The sequence below is a fragment of the Podarcis gaigeae genome (genome assembly GCF_964106915.1).
Source record: "Podarcis gaigeae genome assembly, chromosome: 16".
Classification (NCBI taxonomy): Eukaryota; Metazoa; Chordata; class Lepidosauria; order Squamata; family Lacertidae; genus Podarcis; species Podarcis gaigeae.
Window position 1 is genome coordinate 39,623,909 of NC_139693.1, and position 14,930 is coordinate 39,638,838.

Below are 14,930 nucleotides of genomic sequence, written 5' to 3' on the forward strand. Positions count from 1 at the left end.
GCATTTTTGTATGATCTTTTCACAAATATGTGCATTTTTATGCGCACTTTACTATAGTACATGCCTTTCTGTACACATTATTTTGCTGGAAAACAGCACTGCAAAATTTGGAGACATGCAGATTTTGAAGGATAGCTGTGTTTTGCAAATGTGAATCTGGTAGGTTCAACTTTAATCAAATCCCACCAACTCACATACCAAGAGGAAGCATTCATGTGTGTGTGTGCGCGCACACCCACCCACGCTAAAACCAGTGAGGGTGGTAAAAGCCCCCACTGTCAGGGACTGGGCAGAGGAGGAATGGTGAAGACCGCCTCCCTAGCTTGACCCTTCCAGGGAGGAGGAAGAAAGTTACAACAGTGGTTTGTGGGAGGTCACAGCTCAGAGGCAGATGAGGGGGAAAGTTGGGAAATAATGGGAGAGGAAGAAGAGGAAGAGGAAGCACCAGGGGGCGACAGCGGATGGACACAGTGTCTTTAGAAAGCATTCCAGAATCCTCCTCTCCCAGAACCCGGTGAGCCTTGAAAGTAGGAGAGCAAAGAAAACTCAAAGACTAGGGCACTTGTCAGCACCCATAGGAATGACACATGAGAGGGTGGAGATTCACTCCAGACAATGCTAATCCAAGAATCTGTGTTCTAAAGCCTCTCTCTGTAAAGACTGAATAAAAAGCAGACGGTAAGAACATTCCTTGTCTTTGTATGTTCCTCGGCAACCAGCCGTGGGAGTTGCTGGCAGCAGCCTGGCACCCACAGAGGACTGAGCATGTTCGTGGGCACAGAAGGGTGACTACTGGGCTGGAGAAAACTGGGAGGCAGGGAGAATGGAATGGAGTAAGTGCAATATTTTGTTGCAGGTGCCACTGACACTCTGTGCAGTGTTGGTTGCCCCCATCTCAAAACGGGTGCTGGAGAGCTGGAAAAGGTGCAGAGACAGTCAAGTGGCCAAGGGTTGAGGCGACTTCTCAATGAGGAAATGCTAACAATGGTTTGGACTTTTAAAATTTCTGGGAGGGGGTGGGCATATGACAAGACTTTTCCACCCACCCAAGTAGAAATACTCACTGTTACAAACTGCACCTCAAACTGCACTGTTAAATTGCTCAGATTGGAATTATAGCATTTTAGGGTTGAAGCAGATTTTGGAAGTCATCAGGTCTAACCCGCTGCTTAATGTGTGCTCAACAACACTGAACAAATACAATAAAAATGATTAAAAGGGTGTGTCTAGGGGACAGTAGGTGGTAGTTGGAAGATAGAGCAGTGTCTGCCCTGCATGCCCTAAAACTAGCCTTCTGCTCTCAGGTGTAGTGAAGGATGCCACCAGTTTTGAAGTAAGATTCAGCTGCCTGCTTCTCTGACTTGTGTGCTTGTGAAACAGGATGAAGGGGCGTTTCCTCGTCCTTTGCCTCAGGCAGCAAAATGTCTTACATAGGTCCTGTAGGAATCACAGAGCCCCCAATACATGGCAGGATCTGACCTTCTCTGCTCCTAATTGCAACTCTTTGGGAACTTTTGCTGCTCCATCGTTGCATTCTGCATGCAAGCCCAAATCCCTCTACAGTAGCGGACTTAAAATCACAGCGGATGGGGTCATTCGTAATAATTCACTGGGGTTATTGTGTGGGCTGCCTGCTGGCTCTTTCACATTTATAAAGCTGCCAAACCTTTCGGCAACATTCACTGCATACAAATCACCCGAGTTAATTTGCACAAGGCACTTCGTTTCAGCTGAGGGCGGGATGAGGGCACCACGGTCTGTGCTTTGACCTGAACTTCAATAAATGTCATCGAACAACTTTTACTGGCAATTTGGCCCCTTTTAAACAGCAGAGGAAACGGCCACTGAAGTTCCTTGGGGGGGGGGGTAGGTGAAACTGGGAAAGGCAGTTAAAGAACTTGGACCAGGATCAGCAGGGGCTGGTCACACCTGACCCACTGAGTCATTTGCCCCCATTCAGTGATCATTTATTTATTCAAACAGCCATACCCCAAATGCTTTGGGTGGCTTGCAGTTGCAAGTCTATTTGTTTAAAATATTCACCTCTAACTCTTCTTTAACTAAATAGGCCTTTGACTAAACGCACTTTTATCCCCTGCCTCCATTTCCCTCTCATGGGGGGGGGGGGGCTGATGTAGCTCAAACTGGAAGGAGACAGGAGTGGGGCATCTGGGTTTCATTAAGCCCCCCACCCTAGCACTGCAGTCTTGGGTGCAAAACCAGTAGGAATTTTGAGGCAAGTTTATATCTGTCAGTGGTGGCTGGTTGGTGCCTGTTGAGCAGAAGGCATGCAGACCAACAGTAGAGGGCGCCAAAGCCAACAGCCCCCCCCCCCCCCGGACAGCTTCCAAGGTGGAAGGCAGGCAGGTGAGGGCTGACTGAAGATGACTGAAGATGACTTCTTGTCATCCCCGAAGACATGGAACCCGGGGCGTCCCCCCCCGCCCCCCCCCGTTGCAACGCCACTGGTAGTGGTGAGGGTGTTGGTTCAGGACCTGGCCATGAAGCTCACTGGGAGACCTTGGGCCAGGCATTGCCTCTCTGCCCTAACCCACTTCGCAGGATTGTTGTGGGGATTAAATGAGGAGGGGGGAGACCTGTGCCCACCACCTTGAGCTCCTGAGAGGAAAATGTGGGATATAAATGCAACAAAGAAATAAAGAAATAAACACTGCAATCTGTCCATCTACAGCCATATAAATTACATCATAATCATATTTGTGCACCAATCCATTATAAACTACCAAAATCATTGTTTAATAATAACACCAATCATTTCTCCTTTATTCAGTTTTATACAACCTAAATGCACAAGGCACATGGGCCAGGGGTTCTTAGCCTGGGGTCTAAGAATCCCTAGTGGGTTCATCATGTATGGGCTTCAGGGGAGCTGTGAACCTGGCACACACAGAGAGATGTTTCCAATATAATAAAGTAAATTATATGCAAATATATTGTGCATGTGTTTATGTAGTGGGGCATAGGTTTCATCAGATTCTCAAAAGAGTCCCCTGACATAAGCATAACAATAACAGTTCATCCCTCTCTCCGTTAATCCACATTTAGACATTCACTGCAGCATGCGTAACGCTCATCTGCTAATACCAATACTGGAGTCTAGGAACCCTATGGATGCTCTTCATGATGTCAACACAGCATCTCTTCTCTTCTCCAAATTTTAAACAAGAGGTAAGGAGTTGGGTGTGGTGTGATGGATATAGTATCAGAACCCTGGAAGACCAGGGTTCAAGTTGCCCCCTCGCCAGGAAGCTCACTGGGTGACCTAGGGCCAGTTGCCCAGGCTCAGCCACGCCTACCTCACAGGGCTGTTGTGAAGATATGTATATGGCACCTTGAACTCCTTGAAGGAAAGAGGGGGTTAGAAATAACAATAAATGCCATGGAATGGTTGGACGCAGGGGAATGGTGGGAGAAACCAGCTGGGGAACCCCCAAGAAAAGAAGACTTATAGCCTGGGGATTGGTGGTGGGACAAAAATGAGTGGTTAGAGGGAGATGAGGTAACAGACTGGGAGGAGGAGGTGTTGGAAGCTGAAGAGGCAACAGGGTTTCGTGAGATGGGAGAGTCTGTGGCAGAGGGCAGTCCAGAGAGAGTCAGAAGCGGAGGCTGGAGAGGAGGGAGGCCAAGAGGCAGAGAAGAGGCAGGCTGCTGAAGAAGCCAGGAGGTCATGCAGGCGCAGTCTCAAATTGCTTGCAGAAAACCCTAGAGAGGAGGCAAAGTGATGGCCTTCACTCTCAGCAAATGCTTTATGAGGCCAAGACAGACCAGAGATGAGTAGCTGTGCTCATTAGGCTTGACACTCCTGGGCAGATCCTGTTTTTGCTAACAGTTAACTCCAGTTTGCTTGGTGTGATTTACTGTGCGCTTGCTCCTGTCAACAAACAAACAGGCTGGACGCCAAACTTCTAGCAGTCCCAGGCAGCAGGATCAACGATAGCACAGTATTTGATTCCTCACCATATTGCCTCCTGAGAGGAGACTGGAGGAGGGGGGTTGTTTTGCGGGGAGCCCCCTCTGCCCCGGCCGGCTGGCCGCGCGCAGGGAGCCGGGCAAGGCGAGGCGGCAGCGGTGCGGGTGGGAGGGGTCTGCTGGGGGCGGGCAAGGCTCTCCCTGGTGGCCGGAGATGGAGCCAAGCCAGGCGGCAGCAGCAGCAGCTCCTCCAGCCGCCGCCGTGTCAGTTGAATAAGTCTCTCCGCCCGCTGGGCGCGCTCAGTCCTCCCGGAGCCAGAGACGCGGCGCCTCGTCGGGGACGGCAGGGGACTCGCTCGCTTCAACGTAAATGGCCGGGCTTGGCGCGGGGGCGGCGGGGGGGGGCGCTCGCCTGGATCTCTTCCTCCTCCTGGGTCGGCCTCCTTCCCCTCGGGCCGAGACCCGCCTGGAGCGGCTCCTTGGCGAGGCCCCGCGCGAAGGACGGGACGGGCGCGGAGCTCTTTGTTTGCTCGCTGGCGGCGGGGGGAGAAGCGAGCTGCGCCTGGAGGAAGCGGGCACCGGAGAGACCCCTGCGCTGGGCGCCGCCGCCGCCGCTGCCGCCGCCTTCCCTCCTGGAAGCTCAGCCCCAGCGCGGCGCCGTCTCTTCCAGGGGCCTCCGGGGCGCCGCGCGGGGGGCCAGCGGGGATTTCGTGCCTTTGTCGCGCCCGCTGCCCCTTCCTGCTCCGCGGACTGGTTTGGGTGGCGGGACTGGAGAAGCCCGGGCGCCCCGGCGCAGCTTCGCGAGGGGTGGGTGTGCAGGGGCGCTGGGCATCTCTCCCTCGGGGGGTTTCTTTGTGTCCGAAGAGGGCAGTCGTCACCGAAATCTGCCCCGTATTGGGAAATGTTGTGCCCCAGTAGGGGACAGAGGTGGGGGGGAATACATTTTTGGAAGGGGGTAGTTCGTGATCTTACCAGGTTCATGAAGGGAAAAAAGGTTAGTAAAGTGTGAGGGGAGAGTTAAATTAGCAAACTATCCCCACCCCTCTAGAAATGTGCTTGGCCCCCTCTTGAGAACTCTGCACCAACTTCCCCCGATTCCTGCAGTCTTCTATCTTGATTTTACTGCATAGACGACTCAAGTGTTCAGATGTTTAATTTGTCCAGGCTTTGATTTGCTGAACTGCTTTGTTTTTGCTACATTGGAGAAGCTCATGAATGCGACCTTGTTTGTTTCTTTTTCCTTTAAAGGACATTCCTAACTAAGCTCAGGTGCAGGCAAACCCTTGAGGAGCCCTTGTCCACAAAAGGCCTTATTCTAAGACTGAAATCTTAAGGAGAAGAGTTTGCTTCTGGAAAAGCAGGCATGGGATCAGAGGGATAACTGGAAAGACGGGGGTCTGAGAGCAGATGAAGAAGAGTTCAGCATATATCCACTCAAGACTGTCTCTGTCTTTGACAGAGGACTAGACAGATTCTGGCAGGAGAGGGCTGTTGATGGCTACTAGCCATGATGGCTCTGCTCTGCTCCACAGTGGGAGGCAGCTATGCTTCCACATACCACTTTCAGGGAACCACAGGAAGCTGGAACCCCACTTGTGGGTTTCCCACAGGCAACTAGATCCCCACTGTGAGAACAGGATGCTGGACTAGGTGGGCTGTGGGCCTGAACCAGCTTCTTAGATTTCTTCTTCTTAGATTCTTCTTCTTCTATTTGACCCAGAGCACTGGAATATAGTCTTTTGGATCCAAAGCCCTGTGGAACTATTCCGAGGCCCCCAAGAGGGATTTGGGCTTCTGCTTCTTAAGCGACAGCACCACTCTCACCCAGTGCTCTACAGCAAGCCACTCTTAAAAGGTGGGCCTTTGGAAAAGGCAGTTGAGAGAAGTGTTTCTCCACCTCTCCTAATGCCAGACCCACTGAAGCTGAAGGGCAAGAGAGTCGGGAGGACCATCTGTAGGAAATATGTAATAATCTGTGGAACGTGCTGCTGCATGATGAGGTGAGAGCAGCCAGCTTCATATGGCTTTAGAAGGAGATTAGAAAGGTGTGTGGAGGAGGCGAAGGCTGTCAGACGCCCCCCCCCCCCCCCGGCACCTGAAAGCTGCTTGCTGGGACCCAGAATGGGAGAGCTGTTTCCCTCCTGCCCTGGCCATGGGCTTCCTGGAAGCATCTGATTGGTCCCTGTGGAAAACAGGATGCTGGCCAGGCAGGCCTTGGCTCTCTTCTGCTCTCTGCAAGTCATTTGGGGGATTCTTACTTTGTTTTATATATAACCATTCCTCCAAGGAATATAGAATGGTGTACATGACTCTTCCCCATCCACTTTAGCCACATGGGATTGCAGGGGTTTGGATTGGGTGACCCTTTTGGTTCCTTCCAGCTCTACGCTTCTGTGAGGCAGGTGGGTCAGTCGGGCTGAGAGATAGTGAATGGCCCAAAGGCACCTGGTAACCTGAATAGCTTAGTGGGATTTGAATCTGGCCTCTCCTGTCTTAATTCAACACAGGTAAGATTTACAGCACAGTTCCTTACATGTTTACTCAGAAGTACGCCCCATTTGACTTAATGGGGCTCTCTGCCAAGTAACTTTGCATAGGACTGTAGCCCAAAGCACAATGCAGTGCTTGGAAGTAAATCTCATTGAGTTCGATGGGACTTACTCCCATAGCTGTAATCCTAAACTCGGAGCGTAAAGCCTCAATCTCTCTGCTTCTCCCAAAGATGTATGTTTACTCAAAAACATGCATAGGTTTCCACTTGGTTGTTTTTTGTGTGTGCACCTGCCATTTAAAGGAAATACTTTTTAATTTAAAAAATGCTTTATATAGTCTTGATTGAGCGGATAAGACCAATAGTGGGTCCAGTGGCCAAGAAAGTGGTTTCTGCAGTGCTATAGAGGGGCAGATGGGGCTCTTCCACCTGGAGGAGGAACACACTGATGCTAAACCTCTGCTGCCTTGCAGAATATCTTCAGAAGAAGAAAAGGCTAAGGAGTAAACTCTACACAAATCTGGAGTGGAGTCCCTATGGTTGGATGGCACCTTGTATGCCTCATTCCAGCAATTCCTTCAGCCAAGTTGGTGCCAAACATCTTGCTCTGCTTTCCTTTGGACCACATGAGTGAGGGGGGCGTCTCTTGTCATCTGGCCAGCCCAGGACCTCCACGCACACTGACCAGACTTGTGCCCCAGGGAGGTCACTTTGGGGCTGCTAATGCAGTGGTTTGAGTTCATCCCCGGAGGCACACTCCATTGTCTCTGGAGACAGACAGATGCCAGCAACAACTCCTCCATCAGTCCCAGCAGGCATGGCCAATGGCCAGGGATGATGAGAGTTGTAGTTCAGCAATATCTGGAGGGCCAAAGGTTCCCCACACCTGGGCTAGCCCAACTGTTAGTTTCTCACCTGGGTCTCAGGCAAAAAAGGCTATTCCCCAGGTGTACTTGGAGATCTGCCCTCTCTTCTCCCCTTGGGTTTTTTGGGTTGATGAGGAATGGTCTGTTCATTTCCACTTTTTCTCCTTCCAACAGGGGGCAGCTGGAGCCACAGGAACCAGCCCTGAGTCACCCAAGGCAACAGGCGCACAGGGATCTGGCTGGCACTCCCTCTGCATGTACCACGTGCGTTTGCCTCCCTGCAGGAGGAGGTGGTGGGTTTCCCCCTGCTTGGCAGCCACAGCCCTCACTAACCCACCCCAGTCATGGTGGGTCACCTGCAGTTGCAAGGAATGGAAGACAGCTTGAAAGAGAAGAACCGAGAAGGTCTGCTGGATAGCCCGGATTCGGGGCTGCCCCCCAGCCCTAGTCCACCTTTCTACTCCCTGTCTCCGGGCATCGTTGAAAATAGACCTGGAGGCAGCAGCTCTTCCACGGATACCCAGGGACATGGGCACAGGAAGGATGGCAAGGAGGGGAACGTGGTAAGAATTCATTCGCCATTTGGGAGTCTGAGTGCGCGTAACTGTGATTGCGCTGCTGTGTTTCAGAGAGCGGCCTCTTTGGAAATAATTCCAGCCTGTGTGCATAAGAACTTGCTTTATGCAGAGTCAGACCCTTGGCCTACCTAGTTCAGCGTTCTTTACGCTGACTGGCAGAGGCTTTCTAGGCCAGGGATTTCCCCCCAGCCCTTCCTGGAGATACCAGGGATTGGACCTGGGGTGTTCTGCATGCAGAGCACGTGTCCTGTCGCTGACCGATGGCCTTTCCCACTGCATGCTACATCTCAAGCTTGAGCAGTGATGTCCTTTTGTAGCCCCAAAAACCTGACCAAGAGACTTGTGCGATTCCACAGCCTGCTGACTTAACACATTAACAGAGGGGCCTCTAAGTCAGACAGGTAACCTGCGTTCCTTCAGCAGTCCACAAAAGTTTCTCGCCGTAAATTAGCTTTTCTGGATACCCTACCAATATGTATTCTAAACAAAAAAAATTCCTTCCAGTAGCACCTTAAAGACCAACTAAGTTAGTTCTTGGTATCAAGAACTAACTTAGTTGGTCTTTAAGGTGCTACTGGAAGGAATTTTTTTTGTTTTGACTATGGCAGACCAACACGGCTACCTATCTGTAACTGGAAATATGTATTCTAGTTATAGTTTGCCAGTGGGCCAACAGAAGAAAAAATGTTTTCCTTTGCATTGTCACCTAGACTTGATTTATACTCGCTGCAGCTGATCAGGCAAGTGGATATGAACTGATGTGTGTTGCATATTTACTCAAAGTGGCATGGACGGAGATGCCAGCTTTTTAAGGAAAGGTAGATTATTTTGCTCTAGCAAAGAATAATGAGCTGTTGAAGTTTGTTTTCTAGAATGAATCACTCTGGAAGCCGATAATATCTTAGGGAGTGTTTTGCTGGTTGAACCACTAAGGAATAAATTAGAGGAGCAGTTCATTAGTTTCAGAGCTGAGTTGCAGGTGTGGTGAAATTTCCTCGTTGCCAAGGCACCGAGAAATGTGAGGCTGCTGGTTTCTATGAACTGAAGAGATTTGATTTAATTTTGCATAAGTTTGGCAGCTTTAGGAATAGGAATGTATTTTCCCTCCAGAGCAAGGGATGTTGCACACCTACAGTGCATGGTGACTCGGAAGTAAGTCTCATTGCATTTGGTGGGACTTACTCCCAGGTAAGTGCATGTAGGACCAGAGCAGTATTTCCCAAACTTGGGTCTCCAGCTGTTTTTGGATTACAACTTCCATCATGCTCAGCTACGAAGACCAGGGATGATGAGAATTGTAGTCCAAAAGCAGCTAGAGACCCAAGTTTGGGACACCCTGGATTAGACGCCTGTTTTGTGTTCTTTGTTGGAGATAACATTCCATTGAATCCGCCAGATAAGCCCTACCTATGCATGATTCTAACAGAACTCATAAAATCTGCATAGTGTGTTGCTGGATGTGGAAATTTGCTTCCTGAGATCATGAGCATCTATATTTTATAAGAAGTTTTCAGGTTTCTGGCCCTTAGTTGTGGAGATGGGCATGTGGTGCAATCTCATAAACCAGAGAAGTCACTATACCAGATTTCCAAAGGTGAGTTATTCCTCTTGTTTTGCATTAATTGCCCAGAACTCTGTATTGGAGGGGCAGGATTACTTCCTGGTAAGTGATTAGGTAGAATTCAGCCTCCATGCTTTTCTTCTAGAAAGATCTAGAAACATGCTGGTATTTTCAAATGGAGATGAACATTTATAGTGGGGCCTCGAATATCCCAGAGAGGGGCAGGTGCTGTGCTGCTGACTGCCAGCGGGCTATGATGATCCTGAATTAGGGTGGTGCTGGAAATGAATATAGAGCACCGTTACAGCTTTCCCCCCCTCTTTTTAAAAAAAGATTGGCTGGAATTTTCAGTGGCATCAACAAGTAGCTTTTTAAAAAGTAGGATGCTAGGCCTCATTGTCATGGAGGTAAAAAGCTGGAAGCGGTGTCACGTGAAGGCTTTGAGAGGATAAGAACATAAAAAGAGTCCTGGGGAAAGCAGATGGAGAGGCGTTTTTCTCCCTTTCTCATAAAACTAGAATCTGGGGTCATCTTATTTATGCCATGTCACTTTCCACACACACAAAAATGTCAGTGGCTGTTGGTCACATCTTATCTGCTGATTTCTCGCTCATTGTTTCTTTGGGAAGGCCAGGACACTTAATGTGTGGCTCCCGGGTAGCACAGAGTCCAGGGCCTAAGCAGCTTTATAAGCAAGTTTTCAAACCAGTCCCTGACTTGTTTGTATGATTTTCTTTTTTTGCAGCTTCTTATCTCTCATGCAAGGTAGTTCTTTATTTAAACAAATTTGTCCTCTATTTTATTTATTTACTAGCAGCTTTGTACCCAGCTTTGCTCTGGAATTCTGAGGAACCAAAAAAACCAGTGGAGTTTGGAAAGGTTCCGTCCTCCATCTTGGTTCAAAATGGCACCTGATGTTACCGAAGCATAAACCAAAACCTGCTCCTTGGTCCTCAGGGACCATCATGCAAAATTTGGTTACCATACCTTTAGTGTCCAAATGCACAGCAAATGAGCAGATTTCCAAAATATATAGTAGTAGAGCATTACATTTATACCACATCTTCCCTCCAAGGAGTTGATGTTGGTTGTGTTCAGCATGAGTCCTACTCAGAGTAGACAGATTCAGATTAATGGAGGGTAACACTTAGCTGAATACAATCCATGGTTCTTCTCCCAGTTCTCCAGTTTATCCTCATAGCAACCCTGTGAGGCAGTTTAGGCCAAGAGGCAGTGACTGGCTGCAGATCAGACCCAGGCCCTAGTGCAACACTTAACTACTACACAACACTGGCTAGTTAAACTTCACCTCCCCTAAAAAAACAACCCACCATTGATTGTAAGCCATTTGTGAATGGCTTGTGTGCGATGCTATAATCTAAGCAGCAGCCTTTGACTCACAGGCCAGTGAGCCTTGGATGCTGACTCAGAATCCATGCCCAAGCAAGAAAAAGCCTTGCGGGGCAGAAAATCTGAAGCAATTTTCTGTGCCTGCTTCTGGAGAGCCTGGAAATTCAGCTGTGTGTGCCAGCGTACGCTCTATTCTTGGCTGCTGCTGCCACAAGTCTCTCCTCACCCAACACCAGGTGACAGCAAATAGGCATGGCAGGGGGCACCACTGTTTGGGTTTTGAAACAGCTTCTTCTGGCGTAAGCCCATGTGAAAATGGAGCCCAGGATCTCTTGCAGCAGTTGCTGCCTCTCATTTGCGCACGGCAGGTCTCAGCCGTTTGATTTTTTCCCAGGTAATTTGTATACCCTGCTTTTCTGTCATTTGCAAATGGGATCTGCAACAAGTTGTAGAAGCACAGAAGAACCCTGTTCAGTGTGCCAGCGAGCCAGTCACGCCCTCTTCCAAAATGCTCCATTGCATTCTTAACCCCTTTTCATTTTCCTTCCCCAATTTTCACCAAATTAGCACAGAGTCCTGTGTTCACTGAGCTTACTCCATTCTCATCAGATTGCCCTTTTTGTGGAGGGTTGGGTAAGTTCACCCGCTTAGGTTGCTGCCCTGTAAAATATTATTTCTACTTTTGCAGACCATGAGTTTCTCTTGGGCATGCAGATTCCTCCCTCGTGTTTCTCAATAGCACCATTTTTGCTGCAGCTCTGTTGGCACTCACCAGCTGAGTTCACTAGTAAAAGGAGTGTTATATTCAGGGTGGCCAACAGTCTGGTTTAAAAACTACATCATAAAACAGACACTCTTCCAATATCACCATTAAACAGGAGGAAGACTATCACAACAGATTTAGAATCATCAGAAATAAATCGGCTAAAAAGTCCCAATTCAACAGCACATAAAACTCAAACACCTGCAGAAGCACCTGGGGCTTTGGTACCCATCTAAGTACCAGAAAGAGGAGGAGCCAGAAGGATCTCTCCAAGCAGGGAAAGCCAGAATTCTAAGGCCCACTGCAGAACATATCCTATCTTCTGCTCTGTCTGCAAAGTGGCACTAGCTGTTTAAAACTAGGACGAGAGGGTGCAGATTAGGTGACTTGGTTTGCCCGGTGGTGGTCTGTAGGTTCTGTGGTCACTGTTGCCTAACAGTGAGTGTATTTTTCTTTTTTTTCTTTTTCTTTTTTTTTTTTTTGCAATCTTAAGCATGTAAATCCTCCTGAAATCAGTGAGATTTATGCTCTAATCATTATGTTTAGGATTGCAGCCTTAATTTGGCTACCTTCATGGCACAGAACTTGCAAAATGAAAGATAGCCACTTTAATCCGCCATAAGGGTCAAAAGCTCTCTTTATATTCATTTATATACATTGCATTTGGATTTTTATTTATTTTTTGTTTGTAGGAAGTTGTGTTTCTCTTTGTATCTCTCTAAATGCAGAGAAGAAGGGCTCCTAGTCTTTACAATCAGGATCAGTATTCTGAAATTCTTTTGGCAACTCTGCTTACAAACAAGAGAGAAAAGATGATGGGGAGTGCCCCCACTTTGCTGGTGGTGCCATACTATGCCCATGGGGTAACTGGGCACTGCCTGCACCTCAACTGCCCCCCGCCGCCATGTGCCCTGCTGGTTCCTCCAGCCAGCTTCCCAGCCATTACCTGCTTGCCACTGCAGCCTCCTCCAAGCAGTTTCTCCCAGCTCACCTGCTGCTCAGGCAGGACTCCAGCCCATCTTTCCTCCTGAGTTAGAAGGAGTTCTGGAGTCTCCAGGCCAGCAGCTGTGTCCTGTCCCAGCTGTTTCATATCTGGCTTATCAGGACACTCTGCAGGGAGAGGAGGCTGCCTCTTGTCCTGCAGGTAGTTCATGCAGAGTTCAGACAGCATGTGTTTTTAAAAAAGAAAACATTAAATAAAAGCCACTCAATTTTCTGCTTAAATCCAGCACAAGAAGCATAATGGCACAAGAAGAAGAATTTCTCAAGGAGAAAAGACCTGGCTCTTAAAAAAAAGGTCTTCCGCAGGTGGTAAAAGGATCTTAACACAGGCACCCAGAAAGCCTCCTTGGGGAGGGCATTTCAGGCAGGGCACCACCACCAAAAAGGCTCTCAACTATTTAGTTGGGGAAACCAGGTCCAGGGCGTCACCTGAGCAAGCTTACTCAGGAGGAGGCAACCTTCCGAGGTAGCCTGCCTCCACAGTGGGCAGCAGTGGAATGCCATAGCTTCCTCCAGCAGGCTTTCCCCCATGAATAGAAGAAGCTGCTTTGAGTCACACCACTGGCTCATTTAGCTCAGTATGGTCTCTGCTGGCTGGCAGCGTCTCTTCGGGGTTTCAGACAGGGCTTCTTCCCAGCCTTGTCCAGAGATGCCAGGGATGGAATATGGCACTAACTGCATGCAATGTGTGCCATTTACCATGGAGACATAGCCTTGCAGTTTGCAATTATTTTGACCCACATTTAAGAGCCCAGGGACTGTGAGATATTTTATGTGAGTGAGACTCCTGCCCAGAATTGAACAGGACCTCCAAGTGACGCATTGAGTTTTTCAGCCTACTTGGCATAACCTTACCTCTCTCTGACACTACATTGCTATATGACATATCAGACACTTCTAGAGTCTGATATGACGCTCTTGGATCTTTTTACTTCTAAAGCAGCTCATAGTAGTGAAGCATTTTCTTGCTTGCATGATACAAGTCTCCATTGTGTGAGGAATCCATGCCTTGCTTATATAATGTATATTAATGTACATTAAATAGACATGAAGGCACCATGAGCCTCCAGGGCCCATCTAAAAGGCTGTAGTTGTACAGCATTTTACTTGTGCTTTTAATGTTTATATGGGCAATTGCCTCAGAGCAACTACCAAGAATAAAAGTTGCATTGTGAAGAATCCTGGGGAATGGAGAAGAATTTAAATGTTTCCGAAAGTTGTGGTGAAAGACTTAAGTTGCATAAGAGTGAAAAATTTGAAATGCTTCTAAATGCTCCCACTTCATACTATAGGAAAATGAAGTGCAACTTTAACCCAATGTAAAAATATAAATTTGTAGTCAAAACAGATAAAATTGCAAATATGATAAAATGACAAACTGATTTGCCTATTCAGGTCAAAGTCTGATCAAGATCCATCTATGACCAAAAGATGACAACATTTTTTTTCCCAGAGACCAGATGCATTTCAAACCAATTTATCTTCTTCAGTGGTCAGAAGAAAATTATTTTATGCTACAGTGGTACCTCGGGTTACAGACGCTTCAGGTTACAGACTCTGCTAACCCAGAAATAGTACCTTGGGTTAAGAACTTTGCTTCAGGATGAGAACAGAAATTGCGCAGCAGTGGAAGGCCCCATTAGCTAAAGTGGTACCTCAGGTTGAGAACAGTTTCAGCTTAAGAACGGACCTCCAGAACGAATTAAGTTCTTAACCCAAGGTACCACTGTATTTGGCCACAGGGAATTGGTCCACTAGGTTAGTTTGAAACGATGTGGTGAGTTGGCCATTCGTATAATGCAGGACCGTTGAAATTACTATGCACGTGTGGTACTACCGTATTTTTCGTCCTATAGGACGCACCGGCCCATAGGACGCACCTCGTTTTTTGGGGTGGGGAATGAATAAAAAAAAATTATTTCCCCCCTCCAGCCACGGCTGCCGCCCCAAGCCTTGCACACGCCTGCCCGAAGCACGGGGCACCCTCCGGAGGGCTCCCTGTGCTTCGGGCAACAGGCTGCCGCCCCAAGCCTTGTGCGCCTGGCGGGAGCTCCTGCCGGGCGCGCAGGGTTGCAGACACTCGCCCGAAGCACGGGGCACCCTCCGGAGGGCTCCGCGTGCTTCGGGCAACAGGCTGCCGCCCCAAGCCTTGCGCGCCTGGCGGGAGCTCCTGCCGGGCGCGCAAGGCTTGCAAACACTCGCCCGAAGCACGGGGCACCCTCCGGAGGGCTCCGCGTGCTTCGGGCAACAGGCTGCCACCCCAAGCCTCGCGCGCCTGGCGGGAGCTCCTGCCGGGCGCGCAAGGCTTGCAGACACTCGCCCGAAGCACGGGGCACCCTCCGGAGGGCTCCCTGTGCTTCGGGCAACAGGCTGCCGCCCCAAGCCTCGT

At 49.0% G+C, this 14,930-nt stretch overlaps 1 protein-coding gene across 1 annotated transcript in view; it reads left to right on the forward strand.

Annotated features, from left to right (window-relative positions):
* The first annotated feature begins 7,630 nt into the window (after window positions 1–7,630).
* RFLNA (refilin A) overlaps window positions 7,631–14,930 on the forward strand; it is a 29,599-nt gene continuing 22,299 nt past the window's right edge. The window contains exon 1 of the mRNA XM_083717729.1: window positions 7,631–7,850. Within this exon, the coding sequence (XP_083573855.1) occupies window positions 7,632–7,850 (219 nt within the window). The 5' untranslated portion in view covers window position 7,631. The remainder of the gene's footprint in view (window positions 7,851–14,930) is intronic.